Raw genomic sequence first — 15,729 nt, 5'->3', positions numbered from 1 at the left:
GTGAGGATAAGCGGTAGAAAATGAATGAATGAATGAGTTCTCCTTCTATTTTGTGTGGAAGTGGTAACTTTTTGGCTTCTTATTTTGTCTATCCCCACCCTCGGCCATCTCTGTGGGGAGATGGGATAGGCTCCAGCACCCCCACGACAGTATCACTCGGATACTGTGAACATCCAGCAGCAACACAACATTTTGGTGAAAAATATACTGAACCAGGGCTGCACAGCTAGGAGACCAGGGTTCAATTCCACCCTCGGCCATCTCTGTGTGGAGTTTGCATGTTCTCCCCGTGCATGCGTGGGTTTTCTCCGGGTACTCCGGTTTCCTCCCACATTCCAAAAACATGCTAGGTTAATTAGCAACTCCAAATTGTCCATAGGTATGAATGTGAGTGTGAATGGTTGTTTGTCTATATGTGCCCTGTGATTGGCTGGCCACCAGTCCAGGGTGTAGCCCGCCTCTCGCCCCAAGACAGCTGGGATAGGCTCCAGCACCCCCACAACAGTATCACTCGGATACTGTGAACATCCAGCAGCAACACAACATTTTGGTATGACTACTATTTAATTGTCCATAGGTATGAATGTGAGTGTGAATGGTTGTTTGTCTATATGTGCCCTGTGATTGGCTGGCCACTAGTCCAGGGTGGGACAGCTGGTATAGGCTCCAGCACCCCCGCGACGGTGGAAATTCAATGAATGAGTCAGCCATGTGTTAAAGGGGACCTATTATGTTCATTTTCGGCCATTTATATTGCAAATGTTTTATTGCAAATGTTGATCCAAAATCCAAGTACAACTTCAATATCAATCTAGCTGGAGGATTTAGAGGAATAGGAGTCAGCCATGTGCTGCACGGCGGTCGAGTGGTTAGCGCACAGACCTCACAGCTAGGAGACCAGGGTTCAATTCCACTCTTGGCCATCTCTGTGTGGAATTTGCATGTTCTCGCCGTGCATTGCACAGTGGTTGAAAATCACTGTGATATCAACCTATGTTTGATTAATTTTAATTTGATGTTTCTTTCCATAGCTGCCTTCCTGTCCAGTCTAGGCCAATATGAGATTGCAATTCCGGTACGCTTAGGACCTGATGGTGGGACACCGCACACAAGACCCTCTCCGCATCGAAGAAAAAGACGCAACACAGAAGAAAAAATACCAGCCGACACCTCTGTATGTTATTTTTTGTCTCTTTTAGTTATGCATATCTATAAAATGTAGCAGATATTGAAACTATTCCTCCTTCTTTCAGCTCTACTATCAGGTCTCTACGTCCCGCCACAACTTTCTGCTGAACCTGACCCTGCAGGGAGGCCTGCTTTCCCGCCAGTTCAGGGTGGAGTACTGGAAAAGAGGCAGATTAGCCTGGAGTCACCCTTACTCTCCCCACTGCCATTATATAGGACACCTCCAGGACCAGCCGCACTCCAGCAAAGTGGCTCTCAGCAACTGTAACGGCCTGGTAAGAGTGCAACTTCCACGAGTGATTGGTCGCCAGCCAATCACAGGGCACATATAGACAAACAACCATTCACACTCACATTCATACCTATGGACAATTTGGAGTCGCCAATTAACCTAGCATGTTTTTGGAATGTGGGAGGAAACCGGAGTACCCGGAGAAAACCCACGCATGCACGCTAACCACTTGTCCACTGTGCATCCAAATTCTAAAATAAACAGCAAAAATGAAAAAAATCATCAATAAAGTCAAAATATTATAATTTATTTATTATAATTATTAATTATTATTATTAATTTATTTATTATATTTATTTTATATTATTATAATATATTTGGAGTTGCCAATTAACCTAGCATGTTTTTGGAATGTGGGAGGAAACCGCAGTACCTGGAGAAAACCCACAAGAACATGCAAACTCCACACAGAGATGGCCGACGTTGGAATCGAACTCGGGTCGGGTATAGACATTTGCCGTGCAGCCCTTAATTTGTTATTTTACAATTATTTTCCATTGTATTCATATTACACCAAAACATGCTCCTAACTAAATACGGATTTTGGATATTTACAAAGAGTGTACAAAGCAGGGGTGTCCAAAGTGCGGCCCTGGGCCCATGAGTACCCGGGGAAAATGGGGAGAACATGCAAACTCCACACAGAGATGGCCGACGTTGGAATCGAACTCGGGTCGGGTATAGACATCCGCCGTGCAGCCCTTCATTTGTTATTTTACAATTATTTTCCATTGTATTCATATTACACCAAAACATGCTCCTAACTAAATACGGATTTTGGATATTTACAAAGAAAGTATAAAGCAGGGGTGTCCAAAGTGTGGCCCTGGGCCCATGAGTACCTGGGGAAAATGGGGAGAACATGCAAACTTCACACAGAGATGGCCGACGTTGGAATCGAACTTGGGTCGGGTATAGACATTTGCCGTGCAGCCCTTAATTTGTTATTTTACAATTATTTTCCGTTGTATTCGTATTACACCAAAACATGCTCCTAACTAAATATGGATTTTTGATATTTACAAAGAGTGTATAAAGCAGGGGTGTCCAAAGTGCGGCCCTGAGCCCATGAGTACCCGGGGAAAATGTGCAAACTCCACACAGAGAGACGGGGAATCGAACCCTGGTCTGCTAGCTGTGTGGCGCACTAACCACTAGTCAACCATGCAGTCAGGCGGTTTATACGGTATATTGTAATGACTTCCTGTGACAGGTACTATCATTGGATTATTCCATCAGTGGTTCCCCTTCTATGGTGGCGTCACGGAAAACACTGAAAAAGCAAAGCCTTCAGGGGCCTCACACTCGTTTCCATTGCGAGGCACATCTGTGTTATGGTTGCCCTCAGCTGGTTGTAACTATGAAAGCGTATACAGATGGTCCTCGCTTTCTGTTCCGTGTTACAACGTTTCATGGTTAATAACGGGCTACCAAAAAATGAATAGTCAACGTAATTTTGGTCTGTAAATACGTGACTCGAAACGCCACGCCACGAAACCGGCACAAGAAGGCTTTGTGTGCCTTCGTGCTGGGCATTGAAGAATACAATGTGTGCCAGCCAATCACAGGGCACATATAGACAAACAACCATTCACACTCACATTCATACCTATGGACAATTTGGAGTCGCTAATTAACCTAGCATGTTTTTGGAATGTGGGAGGAAACCGGAGTACCCGGAGAAAACCCACTCTTAATACATAGCTTTTATTGAGGTCTGCCTACATAAAAAAAAAAATCCAAATATTTGAAATAATTTTCTTTTAGTAATATTAGGATTTTATTCACATAATATTAGAACATTTTCCCCAACCTAATTTTCAAAAAATTACAAATCTATTTCATAATTTTACAACTTTGAAGAATATTTTTTTATATTTCCAGTCATTGCTTCTAAAAATGACATTATTTTTTTCATAATATTACAAATTTATTCTTGTCAAATTGCCAATTTTTTTCTCAATATTTTGACTTTATACTTGCAAAATTACAGCTAATTTTCCAGTTTTGTTAACTATTTCAACTTTCTTCTTGTAAGTTTCTATGCCGCTTATCCTCATTAGGATTGTGGGGGTATGCTGGAGCCTATCCCAGCTGAATTCAGGCGAAAGGCAGGGTTCACCCTGGACTGGTGGCCAGCCAATCACAGGGCACATATAGACAAACAACCATTCACACTCACATTCATACCTATGGACAATTTGGAGTCGCCAATTAACCTAGCATGTTTTTGGAATGTGGGAGGAAACCGGAGTACCCGGAGAAAATCCACTCATGCACGGGGAGAACATGCAAACTCCATACAGAGATGGCCGAGGGTGGAATTGAACTTGGGTCTCCAAGCCGTGAGGCCACCACCACCACATCATAACTTATAGTTAACTTTTTTGGACATCATTACATCTCCCAAGCGACAGTGTGTCAAAGAAAAGGAAAGCCACCATCATGGAAGTGAAAATTAATTAATCACCGATCACCATTACAGGCCGCTCTTAGTCCCAACTGTCACTACCAGGATTAAGTTCAAAGATTTGTGAGGAAAAAAGGAGGTGACTGAATGTTCTAAACTCCTGCTTCCTATTGTGATGAAGTCATCCCCACAACACACCACAACATAGGACTGCTAAGCTGCTAAGAGGACATTTGGAAAGGAGATGCATCACTTTGGGGTGCATAAGTGGTTAGCGCGCAGACCTCACAGCTACGAGACCCGAGTTCAATTCCACCCTCGGCCATCTTTGTGTGGAGTTTGCATGTTCTCCTCATGCATGCATGGGTTTTCTCTGGTTTCCTCCCACATTCCAAAAACATGCTAGGTTAATTGGAACTCCAAATTGTCCATAGGTATGAATGTGAGTGTGAATGGTTGTTTGTCTATAAACAAATTACTTTTTTCATATTAAAATGAACAAAGCATTATTAGAGCCCTGTAGACATGACAAAACACGACTATAGTCACATTTATACTCTTTTTATTTACAACATATTGCGCAACTGCAGGGTCTTGAGACACATGCTAACTCGCAAACTAGAGAGCTAGCCACCTAAACGGTAGCCTTCAAGTTATTTCCTTTCAACTTAAATAGCCAAAAACTTACCACTTCCACACGGATAGGGAGGATAACTATTAACAGTTATTTAACCTTTAACATGAACATTAATTAAACTTAATAATTTTTTTCTGGGTACATGATACCATACAGCATCGGTATCAAACTTGCGCGGCGCCGCAGTAACACTAAACTTTCATATCAAGGCGGGGGCCCCAAACTAGTGTCCTGCGGGCCACGTGTTTGAGACCCCTGACCTAAACGGTAGCCTTCAAGTTATTTTCTTTAAACTTAAATAGCCAAAAAACTTACCACTTCCACACGGATAGGGAGGATGACTATTAACAGTTATTTAACCTTTAACATGAACATTAATCAAACGTTCCACCACATTCCAAAAACATGCTAGGTTAATTAGCGACTCCAAATTGTCCATAGGTATGAATGTGAGTGTGAATGGGAGCGTCTCCAGTATCCCCGCGACCCTCGTGAGGATAAGCGGTAGAAAATGAATCAATCTTAGTCCGAATCATATCTCAGCATAGCCATGTATCCTCTCAGCGCAAACAGCAGGCTCTGCAATAACACTTGCATGCGCAGCTGAGGATTAAATGTGTTCACAAAGCGTTAATAAAATGCGCATTTAATTACTGTTGGGCAGACCAGCATGAACACATTCAACCAGCGAGCGGGTGGTATGTCCAGGGGAGCATCACTAACTTTATTATGGGATTAGATGCTCTTTGAAAGCTGCCGCGGTGAATGGAACAGAGAAGCTGGCACCGAGTGGAGGCCGGCACATCTAAACAGAATCGAAAGCGTTGTCACCCGTTCTTGTCAGGTTCCGATTTTCTACAATAAAAGCTCTGATAAAACATTCCACTGTTCTCAAATATCTTAATTTTTATTTTTCTGCACAAAATAAGATGAAAAATAAATAAACAAATCAAGAATAAAGAAAATCAATCAATCAGTAATAAATAAATATAATAATAATAATAAAACAGCAAATAATAAAAACTTAAGAAACCACATATAGTTGGTGGGTAGACAAATTATTTTTTTCAGATTAAAATGAACAAAGAATTATTAGAGCCCTGTAGACATGACAAAACACGACTATAGTCACATTTATACTCTTTTTATTTACAACATATTGCGCAACTGCAGGGTCTTGAGACACATGCTAACTCGCAAACTAGAGAGCTAGCGACCTAAACGGTAGCCTTCAAGTTATTTCCTTTAAACTTAAATAGCCAAAAACTTACCACTTCCACACGGATAGGGAGGATAACTATTAACAGTTATTTAACCTTTAACATGAACATTAATCAAATGTAATAATACATTTGGCCCGCGGGCCGCGTGTTTGAGACCACCTGACTTAAACGCTAGCGGAATATTACTTCATGTTGTAACTACACAGAATCAATAATTAACAAAATGATGAAATGTATATGTCTCAAACATGCGGCCCGCGGGCCAAATGTGGCCCGCAGGACACTAGTTTGAGACCCCTGACCTGAACGGTAGCCTTCAAGTTTTTTCCTTTAAACTTAAAAAAGCCAAAATTTTACCACTTCCACACGGCTAGGGAGGATAACTATTAACAGTTATTTAACCTTTAACATGAACATTAATCAAACGTAATAATTTTTTCTGGGTACATGATACCATACAGCATCCACATCAAACTTGCGCGGGCCGCACTAACATTAAACTTTCATATCAAGGCGGGGGCCTCAAACTAGTGTCCTGCGGGCCACATTTGCCCCGCGGGCCGCGTGTTTGAGACCACCTGACTTAAACGCTAGCGGAATATTACTTCATGTTGTAACTACACAGAATCAATAATTCACAAAATTATGAAATGTATATGTCTCAAACATGCGGCCCGCGGGCCAAATGTGGCCCGCAGGACACTCGTTTGAGACCCCTGACCTAAACGGTAGCCTTCAAGTTTTTTCCTTTTAAACTTAAAAAAGCCAAAAATTTACCACTTCCACACGGATAGGGAGGATAACTATTAACAGTTATTTAACCTTTAACATGAACATTAATCAAACGTAATAATTTTTTCTGGGTACATGATACCATACAGCATCCATATCAAACTTGCATGGGCCGCACTGACATTAAACTTTCATATCAAGGCTGGGGGCCTCGAACTAGTGTCCTGCGGGCCACATTTGGCCCGCGGGCCGCGTGTTTGAGACCACCTGACTTAAACGCTAGCGGAATATTACTTCATGTTGTAACTACACAGAATCAATAATTCACAAAATGATGAAATGTATATGTCTCAAACATGCGGCCCGCGGGCCAAATGTGGCCCGCAGGACACTAGTTTGAGACCCCTGACCTAAACGGTAGCCTTCAAGTTTTTTCCTTTTAAACTTAAAAAAGCCAAAAATTTACCACTTCCACACGGATAGGGAGGATAACTATTAACAGTTATTTAACCTTTAACATGAACATTAATCAAACGTAATTATTTTTTTTGGGTACATGATACCATACAGCATCCATATCAAACTTGCGCGGGCCGCACTAACATTAAACTTACATATCAAGGCGGGGGCCTCAAACTAGTGTCCTGCGGGCCACATTTGGTCCGCGGGCCGCGTGTTTGAGACCCCTGTGATAGATTGTATGTCTATCCCTTCTTATTCTGTATCTCTGCAGCACGGGGTGATCGTTGCTGGGGAAGAGGAGTTCTTGATTGAACCTCTGGTGTCGCCAGCTAACCAATCCAATCCAGAGAGAGGGGAGAGAGCCGAGGGGCGCCCCCATGTGGTTTATAAGCGCTCATCGCTTCGCCACCAGTACAAAGGCCAATCTTGTGGAGTCGTTGGTAAGAATTGGAAATATTCTGCTCATTTTTTTGGTCCAGACCACATGGCTAGCTCCTTTATGGAATGTGGTTGTCACCCCACGTCCTCCGTCTGTGCTACAAGGGCGTTGCTGAGAAAATATGCGCTCTTTTTATGACAAATAAACGTTAAAAAAAAACATCCATGTGTGCCCGTATCCAACCGCGACACTTAAAGTGTTTTTCAGAAAGATTTCTGATGTCTTCTGGTGAAATATCTCACTTGAGAGTATCATCTGTTCTTCAGATGAGAAGCCGATGAAAGGCTCATCATGGTGGCAGAGGACGCTGAAGACGCCGCCGCATCACGTCGGCCGAGGCCAGTTACCACTGAAGCGTTCAGTGAGCTGGGAGCGCTACGTGGAGACGCTGGTGGTAGCTGACAAGATGATGGTGGGATACCACGGTCGACGAGACATCGAACAGTACATCCTGGCTCTTATGAATATTGTAAGTTTCACTACACAACAGATGGACTTAAATCAGGGGTCTCAAACTCAATTTACCTGGGGGGCACTGGAGCTAGGGTCTGGGTGAGGCTGGGCCGCATCAGATTTTTAAAAAAAAAACAAACACATTTATTAAAAGCAGAAAAATATACAAACTTTTTCAGTGCTTTGGTTCCGATTTTCTACAATAAAAGCTCTGATAAAACATTCCACTGTTCTCAAATATCTTAATTTTTATTTTTCTGCACAAAATAAGATGAAAAATAAATAATAATAATAATATAATAATACTGGGTTTCTGGGTACATGATACCATACAGCATCCATATCAAACTTGCGCGGGCCGCACTAACATTAAACTTTCATATCAAGGCGGGGGACTCAAACTAGTGTCCTGCGGGCCACATTTGGCCCGCGGGCCGCGTGTTTGAGACCCCTGTTCTACAAGAAAAGCTCTGATAAAACATTCCACTGTTCTCAAATATCTTAATTTTTATTTTTCTGCACAAAATAAGATGAAAAATAAATAAACAAATCAAGAATAAAGAAAATCAATAAATAATAAATATACATAAATATAATAATAATAAAACGGCAAATAATAAAAACTTAAGAAACCACATATAGTTGGTGGGTAGACAAATTATTTTTTTCATATTAAAATGAACAAAGCATTATTAGAGCCCTGTAGACATGACAAAACACGACTATAGTCACATTTATACTCTTTTTATTTACAACATATTGCGCAACTGCAGGGTCTTGAGACACATGCTAACTCGCAAACTAGAGATCTAGCGACCTAAACGGTAGCCTTCAAGTTATTTCCTTTAAACTTAAATAGCCAAAAACTTACCACTTCCACACGAATAGGGAGGATAACTCATTCATTCATTAATTTTCTACCGCTTTTCCTCGCTAGGGTCGCGGGAGTGCTGGAGCCTATCCCAGCTGTCTTCGGGCGAGAGGCGGGGTACACCCTGGACTGGTGGCCAGCCAATCACAGGGCACATAAACGTAGACAAACAACCATTCACACTCACAATTTGGAGTCGCCAATTAACCTAGCATGTTTTTGGAATGTGGGAGGAAACCGGAGTACCCGGAGAAAACCCACGCATGCACGGGGAGAACATGCAAACTCCACACAGAGATGGCCGAGGGTGGAATTGAACCCTGGTCTCCTAGCTGTGAGGTCTGCGCGCTAACCACTTGACCGCCGTGCTGGGTACATTATACCATACAGCATCCATATCAAACTTGCGCGGGCCGCACTAACATTAAACTTCCATATCAAGGCGGGGGCCTCAAACTAGTGTCCTGCGTGCCACACTTGGCCCGCGGGCCGCGTGTTTGAGACCCCTGACCTAAACGGTAGCCTTCAAGTTATTTCCTTTCAACTTAAATAGCCAAAAACTTACCACTTCCACACGGATAGGGAGGATAACTATTAACAGTTATTTAACCTTTAACATGAACATTAATCAAATGTAATAATTTTTTCTGGGTACATGATACCATACAGCATCCATATCAAACTTGCGCGGGCCGCACTAACATTAAACTTTCATATCAAGGCGGGGGACCTCAAACTAGTGTCCTGCGGGCCACATTTGGCCAGCGGGCCGCGTGTTTGAGACCACCTGACTTAAACGCTAGCGGAATATTACTTCATGTTGTAACTACACAGAATCAATAATTCACAAAATGATGAAATGTATACTAAAATTGGGTCCGACTGGCTGAGGTTGTGTATCATCAGCGACACTATTTCTGCCACTGGGAATCACTCACCACGTAGTTCCTCGCAATACACACACTGCATTTGGAATGCACCTAATGAAGGGTTGTTCACCAGCTATTGTTGGAAAGCAGGTTTTTATCCACGCTGTTTTCAGTGTTGTGGAGCAAAGTGGGCCAAATTACAGTCGACACCCGTAATGACAAGAGTGGAGTTTGGAGTGCCAGTTGGTATTTTTATCACTCTTGGCACTTTAACACTTCACAGACTCACAGAGGATTCCTCTTCAGAGATGTTTATAACGTATTTTTTGGACTATAAGTAGCTACGGAGTCGCACAAGACCAAAAATGCATACTTAGGTAGAAAAAAAACATACATAAGTTGTACTGGACTTCATTCATTTTCTACCGTTTTTCCTCACGAGAGTCGCGGGGGGTGCTGGAGCCTATCCCAGCTGTCTTCGAGCAAGAGGTGGGGTACACCCTGGACTGGTGGCCAGCCAATCACAGGGCACATACAGACAAACAACCATTCACACTCACATTCATACCTATGGACAATTTGGAGTCGCTAATTAACCTAGCATGTTTTTTTGGAATGTGCGAGGAAACCGGAGTACCCGGAGAAAACCCACACATGCACGGGGAGAACATGCAAACTCCACACAGAGATGGCCGAGGGTGGAATTGAACTTGGGTCTCCTAGCTGTGAGGCCTGTGTGCTAACCACCCGGTCACCTTGCAGTCCTGATTCAGTATATATTTTTATCAAAATAGTAGTCATGCCAAAATGTTGTGTTGCTGCTGGATGTTCACAGTATCCGAGTGATACTGTCGTGGGGGTGCTGGAGCCTATCCCAGCTGTCTTCGAACAAGAGAGGCGGGGTACACCCTGGACTGGTGGCCAGCCAATCACAGGGCACATATAGACAAACAACCATTCACACTCACATTCATACCTATGGACAATTTGGAGTCGCTAATTAACCTAGCATGTTTTTGGAATGTGGGAGGAAACCGGAGTACCCGGAGAAAACCCACGCATGCACGGGGAGAACATGCAAACTCCACACAAGAGATGGCCGAGGGTGGAATTGAACCCTGGTCTCCTAGCTGTGAGGTCTGCGCGCTAACCACTCGAACACCGTGCATCCAAATTCTAAAATAAACAGCAAAAATGAAAAAAATCAGCAATAAAGTCAAAATATTATGAGAAAAAAGTCATATTTTTGTGAGAATAAATTTGTAATATTATGAGAAAATATAATGTCCTTTTAGTAGACTGGAGTGGAAATATTAAAAGAAAAATACATTATTTTTCATTGTAATATGATGAGAAACCAACAAAACCAAAATTTTTTTCACCAATACCACATCGCCAAGTACTCCGGTTTCCTCCCACATTCCCACATAGACAAACAACCATTCACACTCACATTCATACCTATGGACAATTTGGAGTCGCTAATTAACCTAGCATGTTTTTGGAATGTGGGAGGAAACCGGAGTACCCGGAGAAAACCCACGCATGCACGGGGAGAACATGCAAACTCCACACAGAGATGGCCTAGGGTGGAATTGAACCCTGGTCTCCTAGCTGTGAGGTCTAACCACTCATCCGCCGTGCTGCTCAACTGATAATGTGATGCATTCAATTGTAATCTGATGCAATTACCATTACGATTACTTTAAACATCAGACCCCATGAAATAACAAAATACTATAAAAAACTGACTATTAAAGAGTATTTGAACATCCCTGACTACAACTTGACTCTTGACTACTAGAAAGTCATGTTGCTAGCTTGCATCTTAAAGGTTTAAATACTTTGGACGCAACTGGCGGGCCGGATTCAAACGCTTAGCGTGCCGCATTTGGCCCCCGAGCCGTAGTTTGCCCACCCCTGCTTGGATAGGAAGGATTCTTAGTAAGATATTGCTGAATTGTTTTTATCCACTTTTGTATTGGAGGACATTTAAAAATCCCGATGCCCACTGAAGTGGTCAATGAGTATTTTATTTGGAGTTCTTCCACAGCTTTTTAAGACTGGTCTTTTCTTGTTTCCCTGGAGGTCAGGTTGCCAAACTGTTCCAGGATTCTAGCCTGGGGAATGCAGTCAACATCGTAGTAACCCGGCTCATCCTGCTCATGGAGGACCAGGTACGGAATCTCTTGTCTTGTGCATGACCTTACCAGCATTTTGAGTTCTTTTTAACGACCTTATTAGCTAGCTGTTAGCAGCGTGTGGTGAGATGATGCATTCTAATGTTGACATTCTCACAGTTTTTTTTAGAAAGATGCATTAAAGTGTCATTACTGTGGGGTTTTTGCGGGTTTCCTCTTGTTGACCCAAAACGGAAGAGTAATGATTCATGCATTACCTAAAGCCTTAGCAATTAGCTCCATAACTTACCACTTGGCTTGGAGTAAGGACATAGATGTTAGGATCATTACTGCTTTCTTTCTTCCAAGGATAGGTTGGGGTTTAGGATATTGAAAGCAGTCTTGGTTAAAGCTACTGTGACTTGTTTCCAAGTCGGAAAAAGGCACTCTTGCCTCCGGAATGTCAAATCAGGAAAGCAGTGGGTCTAAAAATGGAAGTACTGTGGGATGAGACCATTCCAAGTTATGTGACTACATACATTTCTTCGATACGGGAATGATCCCATTGATCGGGGACCGTGATCGGCATATACCGATAAATCAATACTGGAACCAAAACTGTTCAACTTGTACATCAATGATATCTCCAAAGTTACGAAAGACTTAAAGCTGGTATTATTTTGCGGATGATACCACTGATTTTTGTTCCGGAGGGAGTACAGACTAAATCATTAGAAAGGTCAGAGAAGAAATGGTCACACTAAAAAGATTAGTTTGATGATAATAGATTGTCGTTGAACTTAAATAAAACTAAAATCATGTAGTTTGCTAACAGCAGAAAGGACACGTACCAGCAAATACAGTAAACCTCGGATATATCAGACTCGGATATATCGGAAATTCGCTCACAACGAACAGATAAAAAAGAACCGATTTTTCTGTAATGCATTTCCAATAAAAATTCATTGCATATATCGGATTTTTTATAACGGATTTTGCATATTTCGGACAAAATCTCCAGTCCCGTTCCAATGCATTTCCATTAAATTTCCCTGGCATATATCGGATGGCCGCATCGTTATGCTAATCTTGTTGATGTCACTGGCTATTGTCTTTCTCCTGGCTCCAGATTTAGGACAAATATAAAAGTGAGTGACGTCAATAATACTAGCACAGCAGTGAATGAGATCTTAACCTCACTATTGGAAATAACGTAGGCCTGACGGGCGTAACAGGGCCTAGCTTAATTAACAATTTGTTATGCTCAGAGTCCAATAAAGTTCAATTCTCATTACCTTACGTCTCTTTTCATTGCCCAGTCCAGGTACATTGGAAACATAGTCAAGGAAGTGCCTTTTTATAACGGATAAAATCCGATTTACGCATATACCGGATATAAATCCGATATATGCGTAAAACGGACATTTTCCGGTATACGCATATAACGGATTTCGCTTATATCGGACAAAACCAGTGGGAACAATTGAATCCGATATATCCCAGGTTTACTGTACAAATAGACGGTGTAGACATTGAAAAGGTGAAGGTAAATACATTTCCGGGGATCACAATTAAGCATATATATCGGCCGGCTGATATATATCGGGCCGATATTTACATTCTTTACTTGAATCGGTATCGGCCGATACGGGCGTTGGTTCGCCGATATATGAGACCTGTAATATTTGTTATCATTGTAATTTTTTATATAAATTGAGGGAGCAAAAGCAGTATCGGCCACAAATATCGGCCCAAGCAAAATCGGCCATCAGCTAAGAGTGATGGAAAAAAATCGGTATCGGCATCGGCCGGAAAAAAAAACCCATATCGGTCGATCCCTAATCACAACAGATGAAAACATGAGCTGGAAACCTTATATTACAAATATATGGTCATATCACGGGCGGCAAGACGGTCGAGTGGTTAGCACGCAGACCTCACAGCTAGGAGACCAGGGTTCAATTCCACCCTCGGCCATCTCTGTGTGGAGTTTGCATGTTCTCCCACATTCCATAAACATGCTAGGTTAATTGGCGACTCCAAATTGTCCATAGGTATGAATGTGAGTGTGAATGGTTGTTTGGCTATATGTGCCCTGTGATTGTGAGTGTATCCCGCCTCTCGCCCGAAGACAACTGGGATAGGCTCCAGCACCCTCGTGAGGAAAAAGTGGTAGAAAATGAATGAATGAATGGTCATATCACCTCGTACTTCGGTACGTGACAAAAAAAATTAAAATAAAATAAAGTTAAATAAAATAAAATAAAATAAAATAGAATTAAATTAAATTAAATTAAATTAAATTAAATTAAATTAAATTAAATTAAATTACATTACATTACATTACATTAAATTAAATTAAATTAAATTAAATTAAATTAAATTAAATTAAATTAAATTAAATTTAATTTAATTTAATTTAATTTAATTTAATTTAATTTAATTTAATTTAATTTAATTTAATTTAATTTAATTTAATTTAATTTAATTTAATTTAATTTAATTTAATTTAATTTAATTTAATTTAATTTAATTTAATTTAATTTAATTTAGTGTCCTGTGGGCCACATTTGGCCCGCGGGCCGTGTGTTTGAGACCCCTGTTCTACAAGAAAAGCTCTGATAAAACATTCCACTGTTCTCAAATATCTTAATTTTTAAAATAAAATAAAATAAAATAAAATAAAATAAAATAAAATAAAATTAAATTAAATTAAATTAAATTAAATTAAATTAAATTAAATTAAATTAAATTAAATTAAATTAAATTAAATTAAATTAAATTAAATTAAATTAAATTAAGAAAGCAGGAAGTGAACAAATGTAACAGTTACTGATTGTAAAAGTACCAGATGGAGGGGTAGGATTTAATAAGCTTTGCTTCTTCCTACTCCTTTTGGACATGTGGAACTGTGAACTGATTATGTGATGCATTCAATTGTAATCTGATGCATGTTCAAATGAAATAAAACCATTACCATTACCATTACCATTGAATGCCTTTCAACCGCGATCACCTGTGACTCGTACTATTCCAGCATGCAGCCCGTAGAGAGCATCCTCTTTCTTTCCTTCACACTATGCGGGCCTGCCAAACCAAATTTTACACCCTGCAAAACTTGCCATGAAAAATATCTTGCAGGGATATAGCATGTTAAAAAGCTTTAATTTACTACGGCATTTGAAGAACAAACATTTGACGGAGTATGGGGGAAGTTTTCGAGGCTCACGATGAGATGTCAAACGGTTGGACGGCAGTCAGAACGTGAAAAATAATTGAATTCAGCCTCTCTCTCAGCGGTGGAAGACACTGGGTTTGCCGACTGTTCTCCTACTTGGAGCCCCCTGCTAGAGTTCCACCAATGTACTCTCAGGCCCAAAGTCTCCTTAAAGAAGACGTTCCATTTCTCATATCATGAGCCGATAGCAGGGCTAAAATCAGGAATTCTGAGTCCCATTAAAAAAAAAAAAATCGTAATTAAAAAAAAAAAAAAATTTTCCCTTTATTTGGGCAAATATGTGAAACATTACAGTGCATTTCTTACATCAATCAAAATATAACTTTATATTATTTACATTTGTATTCAACTATCTGATCCCAAGCCCAAAAGGAGTAGGCTGAAGCAAAAGATTATAAATTCCTACCCCTTTTTGCAGGATATAATCATGTTCATGCCACTGTCTTGTTTCCCCTGTTATTATTATCATTGTAATATTATTATTATTTTTATCATTATTGTTATAATCTTTATCATTATTACCATCATTATAATCATCATTAATATTACCATTTTCATCATTATAGTTAAAAATTTTGTGATTTTTTATTTTTTATTTTTAATTATTTAATTTTACAGACTTCATTGCTTCTTGTAGAGTGTAGAGATTTAAAAATTAAAAAAAATCTTACATTTTTTGTTTTAATATTAATTTTTTAAAAAATTATTTTTATTTTGTAAAAATTACCAATTTTTTCTAGGAATTCTGGGTCCCATTTTAAAAAAAATCTTTTTTTTCTTTTTTTTCTATTTTTT

General features: G+C 40.3%; 1 protein-coding gene across 1 annotated transcript in view; it reads left to right on the top strand.

Annotated features, from left to right (window-relative positions):
* Positions 1–15,729, top strand: part of adamts10 (ADAM metallopeptidase with thrombospondin type 1 motif, 10) — a 73,483-nt gene that overhangs the window by 21,085 nt on the left and 36,669 nt on the right. Inside the window, exons 3-7 of the mRNA XM_058072326.1 lie at positions 1,032–1,174; positions 1,254–1,463; positions 7,216–7,384; positions 7,650–7,852; positions 11,670–11,753. Coding sequence (XP_057928309.1) covers positions 1,032–1,174; positions 1,254–1,463; positions 7,216–7,384; positions 7,650–7,852; positions 11,670–11,753 — 809 coding nt within the window. The remainder of the gene's footprint in view (positions 1–1,031; positions 1,175–1,253; positions 1,464–7,215; positions 7,385–7,649; positions 7,853–11,669; positions 11,754–15,729) is intronic.

Source organism: Doryrhamphus excisus, chromosome 5, assembly GCF_030265055.1.
Source record: "Doryrhamphus excisus isolate RoL2022-K1 chromosome 5, RoL_Dexc_1.0, whole genome shotgun sequence".
NCBI classification, from domain to species: domain Eukaryota; kingdom Metazoa; phylum Chordata; class Actinopteri; order Syngnathiformes; family Syngnathidae; genus Doryrhamphus; species Doryrhamphus excisus.
Note: the sequence above shows the minus strand (reverse complement) of the source record. Positions and strands in the feature narration are given on the sequence as shown.